Below are 20,156 nucleotides of genomic sequence, written 5' to 3'. Positions count from 1 at the left end.
TCCATTGGCCATGGAGATCCAGTGATGGTGGTGGAGGTGGTGTACCAAACTCTGGGAAAATCATCCAGTTTGGTGGAGAGCAAGCCTTAGGTCAGCTTTGGAGGTCAAAGTATGGAAGGCCACTACCTAGATCTCTTAAAAAAGATGTATTTACTCACAATAGGGTCAGAAACGTAGTGGGTAAGCTAATACACGACCAACAATCATTTGGGCTCCTGCCTATAGGTAGAGAGCTATGTGGGTAGAATGAATGTCCAGTCATAGGCGAAGCATCTGTACTATCTGAGCTCATCGTCCTTACCTGTACAATGGAGATATTACTTCTTATACTGAAGAATTGCTGTGCAGATAAAATACATACATACACTCATGTATCGTACAATTACAAATGCCTAGACCAGAACTGGCCATTAGAACTTTCTACAATGATGAAAATGTTCTGTATCTGTAGTGTCCAATATAGTAGCCACCGGCCACATGTGGCTATCGAGCACCTGACAAGTGTGAGTGAGGAACTGAGTTTTTAATGAAATTTAATTTTAATGGTTAATTTAAATTTATTTGATTTCATTAAATAGCCGCCTGTGGCTAGTTGCTCCCGTACTGGGGAGCACAGATCTAAATTATTTGCATATGTTCATTTGGAACCTGATGCCACCACCACCATCACCACGAAAATCTCTCGGGCTTCTGTTGTAAGCACATTCTATTTTTGTCAAACTGTGGATCCTGTTTGGCAGGTCTCCCAGCCGCCTTGCCGGAGGCTCCTGGAATGTCCAGACCTCAGATATGAGTGCAATGCCACATTCCACTTCTGAGTTTCTATACAGACAAAGAGGCAGGTCCCAAATGGAGGCTTTCCTTCTAGACTTGAGCCTCAGGGGCTCTGGGACTCCCCAAGAGTTCACTAAGTGACAGTCCCTTTACAAGCCAATTCGTGGAAACCCTGGCAGAAAAGTGACATTGCTGCTCCCGGGGGGACACTGGAAATATTTCTTTGACTGGCTAAGGGTCAGAGATGGCATGGCCACCGAAGCTGGGCATCAGATCCCCCCCGCCCACATGCAACGGGGTTTCTGTAAATGAACAACAAGCTCCTTCATACAGGAAGGAAGGTATTCCAGGGCCGAGATGAGCTCTTAGGATAGAAAGGGAGAAATCCATTTTGGACCAAACCTGAAACAACCTTCAAGCACACCATGGCTAAGGGGGCTTCAGTAGACGCCATGACTTAGCCAGATTCCCTCCACAGCTGCTTTGAGCTTGGACAAATGACTCTCGGCTACCCCCTTCCCTGCAGGAGGGGAAACTAGAAGACAGGCTCCCTGTTGCTCTGCCTAAGGGATGAGAGAGCGTATCCGTGAGAAGGGCTGGAGGAGGCTAAAAGATGATGGGCATTTTGCTCTCACCTCGGAAAGCAGAAGACAGATTGGAGTGGGCACAACCACACCGCTTGTATTAGGATTCACAAATTGTCCCAGCAGCCTTGGGGCTGGGGTGTGCGTGGGGGATGGAGTCCACTCCAAGTACCCCTGGGGAGTCTGCTTGCGAAACTCTGCCATTCCTGCCCTGCCACGTGAACTGCCCACTGAATGCATGGCGACCAGGCTCCCGAGAGAGGGAACATTCCAGTGGATTCTTCTTGGAATGCTACGTCACTTTGAAATGAAATGAAAAGCCCTGTGTGAATTAAAAGTAGCAAGCTTGGAAGAGAAAGAACGCCATTTCCCCCCTCAGAGGTAAGCTTCTCGGCGGGTATCATGGCATCCGCAGAGCAGAGGAACAGGATTTCCAGGGGTTTCTTACCACCGTTTTTTTTTTTGTTTGTTTGTTTGTTTGTTTGTTTTTGCCCACTTGTATTTTCTGCAATGTATTTCTCCATGTATTGCTTTTATGAGAGGAAAAGGAATACAATCCATCCTTATTTTGAAGGAAAAGCAAATCCTTATTTGCTCAGGAAAAGTTAATTTATAGGTCGAAATAGGAGATGGTTGTTTGTGGAACAAGAGGAGACTGCTGAGATCCTTAAACAGTCCTACAGGCCACATTCTGGAACTCATTCGCTGCAGAAAATGAGGCACCCCTCGAGAGGTTTGAGCTACTCTCTGAACTTTGAGGGAGTATGTACAGAAGCCTCGTGTTTGAGTCCTATAGAAGGTCAACTCGGGGGCCTGAGGATGGCTTGTAACTTCCTTGCGTGTTGTTGCAAATAATGAGTGGCCCACTGCCTCACCTCTAGAAATAAGCACTGCTTCCCAGAAGGAACCTGTGGCCTGCTACCTGTGTTCTGAATCCTCAACCGTGTAAAAATAATTAGTTGCACTACAGTTGTTTTATTAGGGTAATGATACTATTAATAACAGCCGTCCTTTCTTGGGTGTCTAAGATGTCCGCTCTGTGGCAGGCACAGGGAAACACTCAACAGGTGGGCATTCCTCACACAGGAAGACACTGCACTCCACACGGCAGTGACAGGTCCCACCGCTGGTTCATGGCCAGGTACATGCTTCTCTCTCTCCCTCCCCCGTGCTGCTTCTGGCATTCACGTCAGGTTTTAACATCTACTTCCAAATTCACTTAAAATTCCAAGTTTGCCACAGCCTTGAAGGAGCCGAGCAGACAGATCTCTTGGGTGGGTGCAGGGAAGGGCGGGGACAGCCTGTGCTTCCGCCCTCAGAGGACACGCGGCTACCGCTGGCCGGTGAGCAGGCCTGGGTTTGCTCTGCTCACTGCACGCGGCTGGCCTGGTGCAGACACTCAGGCCAGTTGTATTTTTCCTTCTAGTTTTAGTTGCACACCCTCCCCACTGACTTTGCTGATAAAGTCTCTTTAGAAAATTGCTTTTCAAATTGACTGCTTCCCTGGGAAGATTAATGCTGAGGAAACCCACAGACCTGATAGTTGGCGCTCGGCCCACTCAGGGGCCGTTTCTGTGAGCCCCACACGTCAGAGCAAGCGGCTATAGATGCCTCTGTCCCAGCCCCTCAGGAGAGTGATTCATGGTGACCAAGGCCTTTTCTGTCAGTAGCACAGAGGCCTGGGCGCTGCCCTAAGGACCAACCTGTACCACCCTCTGAGTTTCGCAAAAAGTACATCTGGGGCACCGGGGTGGCTCAGTTGGTTGAGCGTCCGTCTTCAGCTCGTGTCATGATCTCACGGTTCATGGGTTCGAGCCCCGCATCGGGTTTTGGGCTGACAGCTCAGCGCCTGGAGCCTGCCTCGGATTCTGTGCCTCCCTGTCTTTCTCCCGCTCACACTCTGTTTCTCTCCATCTCTCGAAAAATGAACAAATGTTAAAAAATAAAAAGAACAACAACAACAAAAAAGCACATCTGCCCTAGATCTCACCCACGGGCACCTGAGAACAAAGTCAGGTGTGGGGTGGATGGCAGTGCAAAAGGTGCCAGGGGACGCAGAGTCCTTCCAACAAGGCTGGGGCCTCCTTCCCCAATTCCTCTGGCTGGAGAGCGGGTCCTCCTGCCAGCATTTAGCCAGTACTGCTGGCCGAACATTCATTCATTCAAACAATATTTGCCACGTGACTGCTGGGCACCGGGCACCCTTCCAGGCACTGAGGCCACACCAGCAAACAAGACAGACTAGCTTCCTGTTCCGAGGAGGGCCCCGCTGAGTCAGTGCTGAATTGGCTTTCCAGTGTCCTTTCATTTAACACCAGGCTGCCGATACGGGGTAAAGTTCCGAGCTGGTTGGGAGCTGCTGGGCCCGTCACATCTCTGGGCCCCAGATCCTCTAACTGGAACATGATAGACTTACCGCCTCTGGCTCCAAATTCAACATTTATGTGGATCACGACAGAATGCTATGCATACTGAGAAACTGAGATAAACTGTCCTTCATCACAGCCTGTGTTCTCTGCCTCGCTCTCCTCCCTCCCTCCCCCCGGCCTCACAAACGCACAGAGCTGGGGGATCACGAGGGATCCATCCTTGTCCAGAGAGCGCTCAGAAAACAAGGCTTGCTATCAACGTGTACCCGGACTAAGCTGACCATTCCTCTGCAACCCGGCCACCTTTCTGTTAATTTTGGCGGAGCTAACTGTGGATAATGCCTTCATGGCATGGCTGTGGGGACGTCTCGACCCCTACCTGCTGCTGCCTGAGCTGTAAAGGAGCAAACACCATAAGCCTTCCTCCCTCTTGGGAAGTCCCTTTCTGCAAACCTTTCCCTCTGTGCAACAAGGGAAGGAGGTTCCAGGCCCAGGGCTTTGACCGACGTTGGAGTTGCTGGTTCTGTGAACCAGAACGACTTACTTTCTCTTCCTGAGCCTCCTGCCCTCTCACCTGTAGATGAGACTACCCCTGCAGCCTCCTGTGATGAAATGAGGCGGTGGGAGAAAAGCCGCAGCCTCTGCGAGCAGCTCTTCTGGGCCCGCCCTCTCCCAGGACCGCCTCAGGCAGCCGTCTGGGCTGCTGGAGTGTCCTGCAGGCCATGTGTGGGGGGAGCAAGTGGTGGACCCGAGCGCAGGGGGCCCTGGGAGAGGCACAGGCTGTGAGACTGGGTCGGCTTTCCTTCAGGCTGGACTTCTGGACACCCCTTCGTGGGGTTGTTATCCGATGTACACTTCGGGTTCTGTGTGCGTTCTTTAGCAGCCTTACTGTGATGGCATAACGACCAGATGGGGGTCGGGGCTGAGCTGTCCAAGATGGAGGCCGCCTGCCACATGAGGCCACTGAGACTGAAATGAACTGAAATTGGGCCCGATGGAAGCTTTGGTTCCCAGGCACATGAGCCACATTTCCAGCGCTCCCTAGCCACGAGCTATTGTACTGGACGCTCAGATACAGAACAGCTTCACCACGGTACCAGCCTTCTGGGCCTTCCGAGTCACGCAAAGACTGTTCCGAACTCGAACAAGGGCAGCACAGCAGTCAATACCCGTTGAATGTTTCCTTTGGATCTACCCTTCCCTTCCCCATTTGGACAGTGGTTTCCAGTCTGGTCTCCATTCTGTCACCCTGTTTGTAGACTCTGGCAGAGACAAGGACTCCAGGAGGGCAGTTATGGAGTTTGGGGAGGGGGCCCACCCTCTAGGTGGGTGTTTCAGAGTCCCCGCCCCAAGGAAGGTTTTACTAGAGGAAGCCCCCCAGTCCCTTCTGCTATCTGCTGGGCCTCACCTCCTCCAGCAGGGGGTCGCTGAGATACACGGAGAGGCTCCTCAAGCGATGGAGTTCTGGCATCGGAGTGCCTGGGTTCAAATCCCAGTTTGGGGCTCAAGAGCTAGGCGTTCTTTGGTGTGCCCTTAACCTTTCTGAGCCTCTTCTCACATGTAATGGCACTCCCCAGCTGCCAGCAGGGTGGTCTGATGTATCACCTAATGTAGGGCCCGAGCGCACAGTAGGAGCTCCCTAAGGCCAATGTCATATAATGAGACAAGCTGAGGGGTTACATTCAGATGGGCTTTGTTTCAAGTCTCGGTTAGACCTCTGTGACCTTGAGCACATTTCTTGTGTTTTCTGCATCCGCCTCCCTGCCTCTTCCTCCCTCCCCGCCTCGTGAAGAGGTAACAGTGATGGCACATATCTCCTGGACTTAACCAGGATTAAGTACAAATAGTGTAGGTCAAAGGCCTCACCCCAGCCACCTAGGAGGTGCTTCTCTCTGAGGCACAACATGGGACCACTTTGCTGTCCATCCTGCAAAATACTCATACCCTGGGTGTGTGAGGTAGGGCACACCCTCAATGGGGTGGCTAGATAGCTTAGGTGGATGTAAAAGCACACGGCACACAGTAAGTGCCCAATGAAAGTTAATTCCTTACTTACAGCCGCCGTGACCTTGACCGACTCGACCAATTTGTCTGGGCCACGGTGAAGCCTGTCTTACCGGGCAGAGGGGCACAAGGATGAACAGAAATGATTCAGGTGCATGGCAGCCTTGGGAAAACTGATAGGAAGGCTGCAGGAGCAGCTGTTTTTTACTAGCATGTCAAGTGGGGCTTATGCAGCTCTGTTTAAAAAAAGTTATTAGTGGGGCACCTGGGTGGCTCAGTCCGTTAAGCATCCGACTTTGGCTCAGGTCATGATCTCACGGTTCGTGGGTTCGAGCCACATGTCAGGCTCCATGCTGACAGCTCAGAGCCCTGAACCCGCTTCGGATTCCCTCTCTCTCTGCCCCTCCCCTGTTTGCACCCTGTCTCTCTCTCTCAAAAATAAATAAACATTAAAAAAAAAGCTATTAGAGAAAGGACTTGGGCTGATGCTTTACTTTTCCACCTAGTGCTGGTGGGAGCTCTGCTTAGGAGGTCATGGACTGGTCATGGACGATACAATGTCCACTTAGTGCCATTTTCTGGGGGTCCAGGGAATGAACAGTGAGGACGGTGGCTCAACCAACGGTGGTTGGGATGTTGGGAGGACAGTGTAGGTCACAACTTTGAATTCATATAGGAATCAGACAATTATGGCATCTAAAATTCTACATTATGATCTTTCCTTTTCCCACAGTGTGAACTAGGAGTGTCCAAAGTCACAGATGAGAGGGAATGGGAAAGCTACATTTACTGAGTGGCTACTATGTGCCAGCATTATGTCTGTTGTCTTATTAAGGTCTCCGAGCAGCCTGGTGAGGAAAGAGAGAAGGAGGTTTTGCTTTGGGAAATAAGGAGGGAATTCAGAGGGTATAAGACTTTAGATGGCAGAACCCCCTACATATTAATTTGCACTAACTTGTAAGGACAATGTAGCTTTTCCACATGCCGGAGTGGTATCAGCACTTCCTCAGAGTCTGCCATCAAAGAGCCCAGAGATGTTCATATCCCATTACAATTACCGACAGTATCTTCGAGTAGCATTTTGTTTATCATTGCTGCTCTGAAATGATCGTGGCCATTAGACTTGCATTAGACTCCTGCCGCTAGGAGTTTTTACGTAATGTGTTGATGAGAGAAAGGACATACATTACTTCATCAGAATTTGTTTTTCAACAAATTTTTATACCTAGTTTTCAATATCATTGGCTTCCTTTCTTTGTAGTCCTATGTATTTTATCTAGTGCATCTAAAAACATCGTGCTGAGATGGGGTCCGTAGACTTCACTGTCCTGGCAAAAGGGCCAAGGTACAAAGGTTGAGGATTGCTAAAAGAGATGTTCAGGGAGGTCAAAAGTATTGCCCCAGTTTGGTGAAATCAAGATTGGAGTCTAGGTCTGCGTAACTGACTACAAATCTGCAGAGGATCTAGGACCGAGGGTGAAAAGAGAGGGAGGATGTGCTCTGAGCGTCTCACTCTGACCAAACTCAGATGATCGACAGAAATGAGGCCAGGGTGGGTGGTTAGAGGGATGGGTTTTAGCACTATTTAAATGATATAATCGCAGGTGTGTTTTCAGAATGGAACACTGCACAACAATCTGAGTGAAGGAGTCACTACTGCACATGAGCACTGGGGTGGATCTCATCAACATAATATTGAGTCAAAGAAACTGGACACATCCCTATCATATGATTCTAGTTAGATAAAGTCCAAGAAGTGGTAAAGCTAATCTATAGGGACAGGAATGAAAATGGTTGTGTATAGGACGTGGGGATGAACCGGAAGGGGGCACGAGGAATCCTTCTAGGGTGATGGAATGTTCCATCACGTGATCGGGTGGTGGCTACCTAGATGTATACATCAAAACCCAAATAATACATTTAAGTTCTGTGCGTTTCACTGTATGTAAACAATGCCTCCATTAAAGATAATAATGATAAGAATTGCTACTTTCATCTTACTGACGAATCAACGAGGAGAGAAATTAAATACAAGGGGTCCTTATCATCCAATCCTCTTGCTGTGATTGGAAGTTAAAAGGGACGTAGGGGCAGGCGACCAGACTGGTGGTTTCTGTGTGGGGAACTCCTCACTCAAATCCCTCCAAATGGCTATCTACCTCACTCAGAATCAAATCAAGTCCTTACGCCGCCTCACCAATAGAACGAATAAGAAAACTGTGTTATACTGTGTTATAGTCACTTAACAGAACATTGTTTAGCCACGAGAATAAACCAACTACAAGTACGCTAAACATGGATGAATCATTCTGAGTTAAAGAATCCAGATATAAAGGAGAAGACAGTGTCTCATTTCATGTATATTAAGTATAAAACAGGCCAAATAATCTATGGAGTTAGAAGAATAGTGGTTACTCTTGGGGAGGCCATGATGGAAGGGGACACAAGGGACTTCTGAGATATTGGTCACGGTCATGGTCTATTTAGTGATCTGGGACCCAGTTACACTGGTTGACTTGTGCACTTAAAAATAATGGTATAAGCCAGTGAAACAATAAAGGATCACACCTAAAAGCACGGGTTCAGAGTCACCTAACTGTGTTCTATGTACATGGGGTTCCTGAGCTTGTGCAGCTCTATAGCTCTGCCTGGAAGCTGGTTGTCCCTGAATCAAATCCAGTGTATCTCAAGCAGACAGAGAGGGAATCTGAGATTGTTGCCAATGCCACAGCACCACCTCTGGGGTGTTTTCAACATGCAACTGCCACCCCCCACTTACTCAGGGTCCTGCACGGAGCCTCCTACACAGTGGAATCTCTCGGGCACAGTTTTCCAGTCTTTAGCCATTTTCACCATGGCGCCTGCATCAAGGACCCCGTAGCCAAAGAGGTGATTAAACTCCAAGCCAACCCCATTCCTCCGCCATTGATGGACCTCGTCGTGAAGCTGGTTCCGTTTGGAGGTAAGCACAGTCAGATGCTGTATGTCTCTCCAGGTCAGACCCAGGCTGGATACCAGAGGCAGAGAGATTTGAGAACAAGGGTAAGGGGGAGGGCACAAGGCAAGAGAGAGAGAGAGAGAGAGAGAGAGAGAGAAAATGACTAAGCACATATACCTTTTGTAGGATTTGGAACATCTATGAACCGCGAAGGGAGGATTTCCATGCACCATCTAGAGCCATTATATATCTACATTTAAACATCTTGTCTTCTTACTTAAATAAATTTACTTCAAATGCACATTCTAACACACACTGGAATGGCTGAAATGAAAAAGACTGACAATACTAAGTACTGGCAAAGATGTCAAGCCACTGGAGCCCACATACTTTGCACATGGGACTGTAACTTGCTGCTGATACTTTGGAAAACCATTTGGCTGTATCTTCTCATGTTGTTCCAGTGTCCAAGCTATGGCCCAGAAGTTCCATTCCTAGGTATGCATCCCCCCCAAAATGTGTGTATATATTCACCTGACGTGTACTGGAACGTTCACAGGCCCAAACGACAAAGCCCCAAATACCCAGCCACAATAAAATGAATAAGCCAACTGAGGTGTATTTATTGGATGTGAAATACTGTCCTACAATGAGAACGAATGAACTATAGCTACGCTGAATAATACAGATGAATCTGTCAAATGGAATGTCACCCTAATGAAGCCAGACACAGAAGAGAACATACTGTATACTATTTCTTTTGTTTAAAGTATCAAAACAGACCCAAGTAATCTGTGCTGTTAGAAGTCAGGTTAGTGGTTAGTCCTGGAGGGGAGGCTGGAAGGTGACACAAGGGAGCTTCTGGGTGAAGGCAGTGCTCTGCTTCTTGATCTGGGCGTTGGCTCCATGGATATGTTCCATTTGTGCAAATGAGGCTGTCATTTCTTCAAGGGCAGAGATGGTATCTTCAGCATATTTGTATTCCCCGGGCCCAGGACAGCAGTCCTTTGTACGCTGTTTGTCCGGTGAATAAGCACATCTGCTTGCAGACGCTACTGTCTTTGAAAATCAGCGTCTAACTCACTGCCTGTGTTTTTCAAAGGGCAAGTCAGACCCATCTGTGGGCCAAGAAAGCAACTTAACTGCACAGATTATCTATGTGGGCTGCACATTAAAATCTTCTGGTGAGACATTTCAAATCCCATTGCTTAGGCCACATCTCAGACCAATTAAATCAGAATCTCTGGGAGTTAGACTCAGGCTTTGGAAATTGTTAACACTTCCCAGGCCAATTCTAGTAGACAGCTAGGCTTGAAAACCCGTGCTTTAATGAATGGGACTATCATTAAAAAATGAACAGAACAGAACAGAAAAGAATAAGAGCGTGCATTAGCATGTACTACAGGAAACTATTTTTCTTGGAACTGTGTATGTGTGTGTGGTGTTGGGTTGCTATGCAAAATTTATTCCTGAGAGTCATAATCAAAAAGTTGGAAAAACCCTGCACTGTGGTTCTCTTTAGAAGTCAAATAATTCAAAAGACCAGGAACAACATAACTCATTTGATTTCAATACATGCAGCGTTCATTGGTTCAAAGCCTTGAGTCAGAGCCAAAATATGCCAATGATTCATGTACTCTTGCAATGAAGACCTTCAGCTATTAAGGAGAAAGTTTCAAGGAAGGTCACTGCTTATTTGGGAAATTTATGAACATATCTTGATATGGTTCCCAGGACCCAGGTGAATGGGGTGAAACTTCCAGAAGTTGATTATGGCTAAAAGCTCAGTGTTTTGGTGGAATGAGATTCTGAATTAATTAAAAACAGAACTGTTGATAAATGAGGAGCTGGTGGTCTCGAGATGATCTGACGGCAGGCTGGCACGTGGATTATCACCCATCTTTGCTGGGGGTTCTGCCACAAAAACATGCAATGCTTCCTGGAGCTTGGAGAGCTTGTTAGATATTTCTCCACAGATTTATTCTCATGGAATCCATGAGAAATAGAGAGAATGCATCAGAACAAAGATCTTCTCACTTCTAGAATAAACCAGATAGACCATACTCTTATGTAACGGAGTTTGTGACACTGTTTGGCCAGCCATTTATGCATACCTGAGAGGTAAAACTAAGTCCCTCATGATTCCCCCTTCTGAACACTTTCAGAATTGACAGAATACACTATTGTGCAAAACAGTATTTCTTCCATCTGCTTTAAGCTTTATTCCTACCATGGTAGCTCAAGAATTGTAGGCTATGCTTATCAAATAATAAAAAATAGTAAATTTACAGATGATCTACAATATAAAGGTCACTGTGAACAGTGTAATAGGACAAATAACATGAAAAATATTTTATATAATGGTTGGGAAAATAAGGCACAGGTATATGGAAAGGTCCTGCACAATGAAGTGATTCTATGAAGGTTCACTGAGTGTATACCAGCTCTAGGCCCTGCAATAGTTGTGGGCATGTCGTAGGAAGCTCCCTGTTCTCTCAGAGGCTACAGCCCAGCGGGAAAGACCGATAACTCAGTGTTTAAAAAGGGAGGGCTGCCATGATGGGGGAGCTCTCAATACCAAGAAAACCAACAGTGGAGCCGATGTGTTATCCCATCTAGGGGGCTTCAGACCCTGGTCCTCAAGTCTCCTGCATCAGAATCACGTGGGGACTAGTGACAGATGTAGATTCTTGCCTCAGTGTCCTTTCTATATTTTTAAGGTAAGACAACAGAGATCCAGAGGTGGTAAATGATTGCCCATGTAGATACCGGGAGACTGGAGGACATAGCTATTGTCTCCCTCATATCTACCCTCCCTGTTCCTTTTTAAGAAAACCTCAATTTTATTCAGAACAGCAACGTTACCAGCTACAAAGCTATAGTTCCCAGCCTCCTCTGCAGTCTGGGGTGGTCATGTGACAGCTCTGGTCAATGAGAAATAAGCAAAAGCCACTGGGTGAGGCTTTTCAGAAAAAACTTTAGACGAGGCTGACTCCAATGGTGGGTATCTTTTGTCCCTTGGCTCTTTCAGTTTTTTCTATCTGAAATATCAGCGTGATGGCTGGAGCTCCAGCAGCATCTGGAGAACATGAAAGTGGAAGAGTAGAAATCTAGGAAGAGCTGGATTCCCCACATCCCAGGGGCATCCTCAAAGTAGCCCTGGGCTCCTTACCTCTGTTTCATCTTTCACATGGCAGAAAAGTAAAACCCTGTCTCAGTTTAACTACTGTCATTGGGATTTTCTGTTTCCAATCTTGACCCAGTCAGAGGCAGAGTCCCGATGGTCACCTGGCAAACAACAGTATATCCTGATTCATAGGTTCATGGAGCTCTTGCTTTACTGCATGCCCAGGCCACGGAGCTTCCACAGGCTGGCTACTTACAGAGTCCCTGGAACAGCGCTTGAAAAGACAAATCCCTGGGCCATCCATAACCCCAGAGATTTGTATTTGGTGACTCTTGCTTGAGATGTGGGAATCTATTGTTTTCAAAATTCCATCCAGTGCTCAACGTTACCAGTTATCAGGGAAATGCAAATTAGAAGTAGAGTACAATTCTACTGAACAGTCATAAGAATGGCTAAAGTGTGGAAGGCTGGCAATACCAAGTGTGGGCAAGGATGTGGGGCCACCGTTAACTCATACTGCCTGAGCGAGCGTCAATGGCTATTCGGAAAAACTTTGAAAAACTGTTTGGGGGTATCTACTAGCACAGCACATATGTATATCCCGTGACTCAGCATTTTGAGTGCCTGGTATGCACCCAACAGAAATGCACTCATACGTTCACCGAAAGAATGAATATGTAAGAATATTCACAGCAATATGACTCATAATAGCCCCCACCTGGAAACAACCCAAGTATTCGTTTATGCAGTGGGGTAATTAACAATGAGGATGAATGACCCATAGCCACACACGACAGTATGGAGGAATCTCTCAGACATACTATGAAGCAAAAGAGCATATACTGGTACTTAGGTAATTGTCTGTTTCTTGATCTGGACGCTGGTTAACAGGGGTCTGTTAGCTTTGTAAGAAGTCACTGAGCTGTATCTAATATTTGTGCACTTTTCTCTGTGTCTCTTACGCTTCGATTAAGAGTTTAATCTGGAAGGTCAGTTTTGGAAACTTTAGTCAATATGTGGGCCATGTTACCACAGATGGTTCCATCAAGCCAAAAAATTACCTCTCTATGACCTACCCCTCAAACCCAGCTCAGCCTTCTCGAGCCACACAGAAAGCCCTGGGTCATGGAGAGAATGCAAAATATTTGTAGCTGGCAGTCACCCCCTGCCCAAAGAAATCATTTGGAGTTTTTTCTACTGTTGGTCACACTGGGAAATGTGAACAATATTCCCTGTGACTCAAGAAGCCATTTTCAAGCATATTGGCAGAAAAGTACATAATTCAAGTAATGACTGGGCAGGACAGAGGAATAATGGCTTCCCTTTTTCCCCCTGGAGTCCTGGGGGGTAGTTGTTCCCCTTTCATGGGTCCTGATGGGCATACATTTATGTAGGATAATTTGTTTATTGCATGCAAACTGCTTTGGAAAAGCTTTCTTATCGGACCTCTGGGTGGCAAACAGCCCTCGACTGCTGTCGACACAACTGGGGGTCACCAAGGTCCCCCAGTTGTCTCATCTCACAATAAAGAGAGATGAGTTGCAGGAACTGTTCATGGAGGGGCTTTCCCAGCTCCTCCCCCTGGATGATCACCTGGGGCTATTTTGTTCTGACCAGTGGTTTTAATTGCTGGCTACTGGAGCTGCTTTGCCGACAGGTGCAGAAAGCCAGAGGAGCCTTGGAGATTCCCTCCCAGGCATGGCTCTCAGCCAGTGACTGGCCACCACCAGGACATGGCAGGCCAGCATCCTTGCCCTGAGGGAGAACATACTCTGAGGCATAATTTACACGCCAGAGCTCCCCATGGGATCAGGCTGAGGCCGAAACTTCTGAAATTGCATCCTTACTTGGATTCTTCCTCATCCTCAACCTGCTTCCTCTACTTTATCCTGGTTTCTCCCGAGAGCCCTTTCTTAATAAATTGCTTGCCACCAACTTCTGTCTCAGGGTGTGGACCCAACCTTAGGCAGTTGTTGTTCTCGGGAATATTAGGACTAGCTCCTAGGATGGGCTTGAACCACCACTGGCAAGGATCACTTTTTTCCTCTTTATGGCAACAGAGATTTAAAACCATTGCTCCAAAACAAAGTGTGCCCAGGTGGTGATGCCTTTTCTGTAAGGCTATCTGCAAGGGTGTTAAAGAATGGCGAATGATTGGTGCACAGCCCATGAACCCGTTTAGAGATCCAGCAGCCTTGTTCCATTATGTTGATGTATTTAGGTTGTCCTTTTGTGTGCACAGAGGCCTGGGCAACTGACTCTTTGCTTGCCAAAATGCAAAGGCGACTTTGAGTCAAGTTCTGTCCTCTTAGATGGAAAGGGTGACCAGAAACCCCTTCTCTGTTTTGGAGCACCCCCGCTCCCTGTTCTCTTCAAGGCTCAGTGGCAGTCAGCAGGCTCCCACTGTTTGCTCCCGCCTGGAGTGAGCAAAGCCAGCTCAGACACCGGGGCCTGACAGGCCTTGAGATAAACAGTTTCATCTTCAGGAAATGCACATACGAAGCAAGTTTTGGTTTCTGCGCTTCATAGGAACACTTCAATCAGTGTCTCCTGGAATCCTAAAATTTCCAACTGATTTTTGCTAGAAGAATCAGAGTTTGGCCTGATCCAATGAAAGGAGTCACTCCCAGTTGGGGGCCTTATCTGTAAAAGGAGGGCAATTACGCCTTTTCTGCTTAAAGACAGAGTGTTGGACTAGATAATCTTTCAAAGTCCTTTCCTATCCAGGAATCAACACTTACCTTCTTTGCAAGTCAGAAAGCACGCTGTATACATGGAGAGAGACGAGGAGGGCTGCCTGGGGATTGAGGCTAGAAGCTCCGGTTGCCTAGCAACGACTGACAAGGATGGGAACTCAACGCCCCTTCCCCAGGGACCTGAATCCAACCTCTCACAAGTTGCTGGTGCTGCATTCTTGAACAACTCCCCACAGCGTGGGCATCTGCAATCACACCACACGGGTGATGCCTGAGACCACATGTTCAGCTCTCAGAGTAGTGGGTGGGTAGGAAACTCTGTTGGGGATCAAATCCAAGTGTGTCCAGCAACAGCAATATGCAGCCTCTCCGTGGGATGGTGAGAAAAGAGAAGATAATCTCCTCCTACCTGTAGCTCGGAAGGTTTCTTAGTAAAGCCCATTTCCTGGTCTACATTGTGTGATTCTGCCCACCTCGTCTCAGTGTTAAAAGTGAATTCACCTTATAAGCTAATGAATCTTCATTGCGGGCATCCTGATTACCACACGTTCTGAAATGCTTTGCTAGATACTAGTTTGGCAATAGTTTTCTTTCATTTAGCTGATGGTATTATGGAAGTAAAACAGTCAAAGGATCCAGATGGTTTTCACAAAGAAATATCTACCTGCCCCTACTTGGTATCTGAGTAAGCAGCTGATATGCACTATGGAGTGTCGGGGTATTGTGCTTTCCTAAGGATGTTATTTGCGGAATGTGTGTGTATGTGTGTATCACTTAGGGCCCGTGGTTCATTCAGAAATGTCCATCACAGTCCATTGACCCTGACTCTTCAACACTCTCACACCCACTTTTGCCTCCATAGACACTTGGTATTGGGTAGAAAGACAAATGTTAGTCCACCCTTGGCCCCGAGACGGAAACATACTTAGCCTCTAAAGCCAGTGCAAACACTCCAGCTGCCTCGGGGGCAGCCGCGGATGTCCCAGAATGCCTCAGAGTGCAGTTGCCATACAAATCTGTGGTTGCCTGGAAGGGAAGATATTCAATCATGAGTGAATAAGTCACGCTAGTTTGAACCCCAAAACAATATGAGGCAGAGGGTTTTCTATTTCTTTTATTTAAATTCTACCTTGTTCTGAAGATTAAGCCGAAGGTAAGGATAAGCTAGCATCCATCTATCTATCTATCTTTCCATACCTTTTATTCAAGCTTCCTAGTAGCCCATGCAAAAAGGGACAACCCGTGCCAGTCTGAGTGCTCACAAGATAAAAAGAAGTCAGTTGTTCAGAGAGGCATATTTGCAGTTATTCCAGAGACTAGAGAGACATCTGTTTCCTGGGTCTTGACAGGAAAATCTATAGGTGAAAAGTTGACAAGTCAATACTACCTCCAAGTCAGTGCAACCATGAGTATCGTTGCCCTGGGATCAGTTGGGAAAACCCAAGCTCACAGTGTCATTTGTCCCCCTTCAGAAAGGAAAGGGTGGCATTTCCAAAGAGGGAGGAATAAACACGCTGGGCTAAAGTTTGCCTAGAAGGACAGGCCAGTAAAAAGAAGATGTTTCTCTAGATCCCATGAGGAGATGCTGGGACACATGGAGCCACGATAACGGATGTGTGAGAAATCACTTCCAGAATTCTTAAGTGGGGAGACTGATCCATCAGGTTTTAAAGGACTTACACGAAGAAGAAAAAAACTGCTCATTTTCAATGAGCCAGGGTGAAAGCCAGGGGGTTCATTAAGATCATGTATACACCACAGGACTTCTCCTTCCTCTGTTTGTCTGTAGGATCCTCAGAAAGGCCTATTAGCTTGAGGTACAAAGTGTCAGGGGAGTTTAAAGGCATCTATTGGGAGAAAGTTACAATATTCAGAGTGAACTCAAGGCCCTTCCCGGGCCCAAGAAGAAAGAGAGTCATAGACAAGGTTGAGGACAAAGTGACACCATTGGGGTAGGGAGGGACACCTTCTGGCGGGGGGGGGGGGGGAGGAGTGAAGCATCACAAGCAGAACAGGATTGGGGCCTCCCTCACTTCCTTTCTGCTCTGCTCTTCTCCCTTTCTGCCCATATAGCTCTCCTAGGATAGGAGAGGCTGAAGCCTTCTTCTGCTTGGGAGGAGCGGGCATACTTGCTGGTTCCCCAAGACCAAGGGGGAGCTCAGGAGGGCTCAAGGAAGGAGGCAGGTAAGGTCTGTGTCCCTTCCATAAAGGGATCTCTTGGCTCCCAGGAGAGGTGAGGTGGGTGGTCAGTCAAAATGGAGCTCAGCAGAACTACTGAATCACGAACCAAATTCCGGGCTTGGGGGTCTGAGGAAAGGCTGATATGTGAGTGAAATACCCAGAGAGAGGAAGAGATCCAAAAAGGCTCATTATGCTCTACCGATTAGATTTTAAAGGGATTTGGAAAATTCACCATGTTACCTAGCTGCCCAGGAAGGAAGGACTGCTCAGAAAAGTGCAATAAGTAATCTAACTCTGGGATGCTTAATCTTTTTTTCCCTCAATTATGGACATATTTTAAAATAGAATGAAAACCATTGCTCTTGCCTTGAGAAAACACGTGTGTGCCCAATTTTGGAGGGCTTATGGACCTACTATTTTTTAATTACTGTAATAAAAGGATGGGCTCTTGGCTCAGATGGTGTGATGCCTCAGTTCTTTTCTTTTCTTTTCTTTTCTTTTCTTTTCTTTTCTTTTCTTTTCTTTTCTTTAAGAGAGGGGGACAGAGAGAGCGCGAGAGCGCTCGCGAGTGGGGAAGAAGGGCAGAGGCAGACAGAGAATCCTAAGCAGGTTCCACGCTCAAGGCAGAGTCCGCCCCTGGACTCTCTCCCACAACCCTGGAATCATGACCTGAGCCGAAATCAAGAGTCAAGGCTCCAGTGACTGAGCCCCCCTGGTGCCCCGATGCGCTAGTTCTTAATATTAGTTCTCCTTATAAGTGGTGTGCTGCGGCAACTTTTTGATCATCAGAGTTTGTCATTATTTGTAAGGCAAAACAATAAGCAAGAAAGACAACCTATGGAAGATATGCTGGAAAGGAAGCACAGTTCTTGCTTCCGACTTGCACACCGTATGGCTCTACCTTGATAACAAAGCATTACCTGCCCTGAAAGACAACGGATCTCTAGAGCCTCGACAGGTGCGCTGACTCTTTGAGGGTAGGAGGGGAGATCCCCTTCTTCCCATGAAGTCACACAGTGGTGACGCATGACGTCACTCTGTACCTGACGTCCCATAGCGGCTGTGCACTTCACCGCCTCACCGAGGGCCCCGGGGCTGCACTCACCACGCCGGCCTCAGGGTTCCTCTTCCTCCCGTTGCTGAAGGTGGAAGCCAAGGTGGAGGAGCAGCTCTCGTCGTACAGGGCGGTTCTGCCGTCGTTGATGGCCGAGTTGATGGAGATGGTCCACATGCTGGAGGCGTAGCCATCACAGTTACAGTCGTCGTAGCTGCCGCCGTCCCCGGAGGCCCACACGTAGATGCTGCCTTTGCCGCCTCGACCCTGGGGGTAGGGGCACAGGGAGGGAGGCCACCAGATCCCACGCGCCCCGCGGGGGAGGAGGTGGTGCGGGCTGCCAGGGAGGAGGGGGCGGGGCCCCGGCCCGGGGAGGAGCTGGCCAGCCTGGGCGAGCCAGGTTTCCTCCGCATCTGTGAGCGGCTCTGTGTGCCTGGAAAACCACTCTCCTGCCCACAGGGCGCTGTGAGAATGCTCCTTCTTGTGTCCGAAGGATCCAATACAAAAAGTTACCTGACTTTAGTGTTTGAGCTTGGGGGTAACACGGTAAGAAAAGCTGGAAGAATCGCCTTAAAATTTACAAGAAAATTGCTTTTAAAAAGCTAGAAAGGTAGTACGTCCTCATGGTAAGAAATCAAAGTATATGAAAAGAAAAAGGAAAGAAAAACCCTCCTACAGGTCATCATTATCACCCAATTCTTGTTCCTCCTTTCAGACTTTTTTTTTCAGCAAAAATGTAAATGTACATTTATATTTATCCTTAGATCTATAAGATGTAAAAGATATTTATATATCTCTGATTTTCTAGTTATATATCTTATATATACATTTACATATATACGTAGATATTTTAAGTTTAAAATACACATTTTACTCTAACATATATAAATCTTGCATATCAAATATGTGTGTGTGCCTGCATGTGTGCATGCTTGTGTGTGTGTGTGTGTGTGTGTGTGTGTGTGTGTGTATTTACCTGGTTGGATCATACTAGAATTCTTTTAAACACAATATTATATGACATTTTACCTGTGTAAGGGAACACCAAATATAGGAAGAAAGTTTTATATGAACAAAAATAACTTTAAACACATAATAATATGCACAATGGTTATTACTATGTGCTAATTAGTTATAAACAGCAAGCTTAGCTATAAATCCCTACAGTTCATACTGCTCTTCTGTTCAACCACATTCTTATTTGCCTGTCCTTTTCTTTTCCTGTTCTTTGTCTTCTAGGAGTATTCTCTCTCCCTCCACAACCCAGGAGTGCCCATCCCCTCTGGCTTCCTATGTTCTGACTCTGGGGGCAGTAGGGCTGGGGGTACTCTGTCTCCCTGCAGGCTAGGTGGGCAGGGCAGATCAGCCATGCAGTGTGGGAGGTAAGGGCAGGTGTACAGCCTCCGCCCCTACCCCCCACCCCCTTCCTTCATGGCTTGGCCCAGGGCAGCTCAGTAACCCCCCAGGACCAGAAGATATGGATGTTATGACAGAGAAAGTCTGTCCCTGTGTGGCCATCAGGGGTCTATGGTCCTGACTCAGGGGCTTAAGGGCAGAGATGCCAGAAGGCAGAGAGACAACCGGATTACCTCCAAGGTCTCTCTGCCTCCTGGCAATGAGAAAAGACATTTTGATTGCTTCTAACAGGACTTGGAGTTAATTAGCCTGTGATTGACTGAGTCGATACATCAACAAAGATTTATTCAGCCACCGGCTGAGAACGGTCACAGTGTCTTGGAAAATCTATACTGGAAAACTCCACCGAAGTCAGTAACTGCTCTCAGAAACCAGGACAGACGGGCAAGTGTATCATCCCTACAGCTGGTGCAGGGGATCACACGCTCAGACAGACTCAGATTTGGGCTCAATGTCAAGAAATGGCACCCAATGAAATTGAGACAGCTGTGGATCAGGGTAAACGGGTGAAGCCCACCAAACGTGGAACTTTCCTCTGATCCAGTCCACAGATGGGCTGCTGGTGAGACAAAGCAACCTTTGCTAAAAGGTAATCGGTGCTAGAAGCATTGTCACTGTGTTGTAGGGTTTTGGGAGACGATTGTGACTCTAATTTTTCAGGCTTCTCTGTATTCATGCCTCCTCTGCAATATGACTTTGCAGTCTTGCCCACCAAAAGGAGAGGTGTACTTCCCACCCCTTGAATCTGGCTGGCTTCCTGTCTTTGCTTTGTCCAACAGAAAGTGGTGGAAAGTCAGGCTGTGTCAGTTCCAAGCATAGGTCTCAAGAATCCCTCAATTCTGTTGCACCATGGAACAAACCTGAGTTGGTCTGCTGGTTGATGACAGATTTAGCCCAGATTACCATCCCAGCTGACAGCCCACAAGTGGCAGACATAGGAGGGAGGCTACTCCAGACCAGCCAGTCTGTAGTTCACCTTCTAGCTGACCACAGATGCATGAGTGAGTCCAGCT

General features: G+C 47.4%; 1 protein-coding gene across 1 annotated transcript in view; it reads right to left on the bottom strand.

Annotated features, from left to right (window-relative positions):
- PCSK2 (proprotein convertase subtilisin/kexin type 2) overlaps window positions 1-20,156 on the bottom strand; it is a 272,390-nt gene that overhangs the window by 4,616 nt on the left and 247,618 nt on the right. The window contains exons 9-11 of the mRNA XM_015063231.3: window positions 17,779-17,994; window positions 15,418-15,518; window positions 8,511-8,738 (exon numbers count right to left, since the gene is read on the bottom strand). Coding sequence (XP_014918717.2) covers window positions 8,511-8,738; window positions 15,418-15,518; window positions 17,779-17,994 — 545 coding nt within the window. The remainder of the gene's footprint in view (window positions 1-8,510; window positions 8,739-15,417; window positions 15,519-17,778; window positions 17,995-20,156) is intronic.

This window comes from Acinonyx jubatus, chromosome A3, assembly GCF_027475565.1.
Source record: "Acinonyx jubatus isolate Ajub_Pintada_27869175 chromosome A3, VMU_Ajub_asm_v1.0, whole genome shotgun sequence".
In the NCBI taxonomy this organism is placed as follows: domain Eukaryota; kingdom Metazoa; phylum Chordata; class Mammalia; order Carnivora; family Felidae; genus Acinonyx; species Acinonyx jubatus.
Note: the sequence above shows the minus strand (reverse complement) of the source record. Positions and strands in the feature narration are given on the sequence as shown.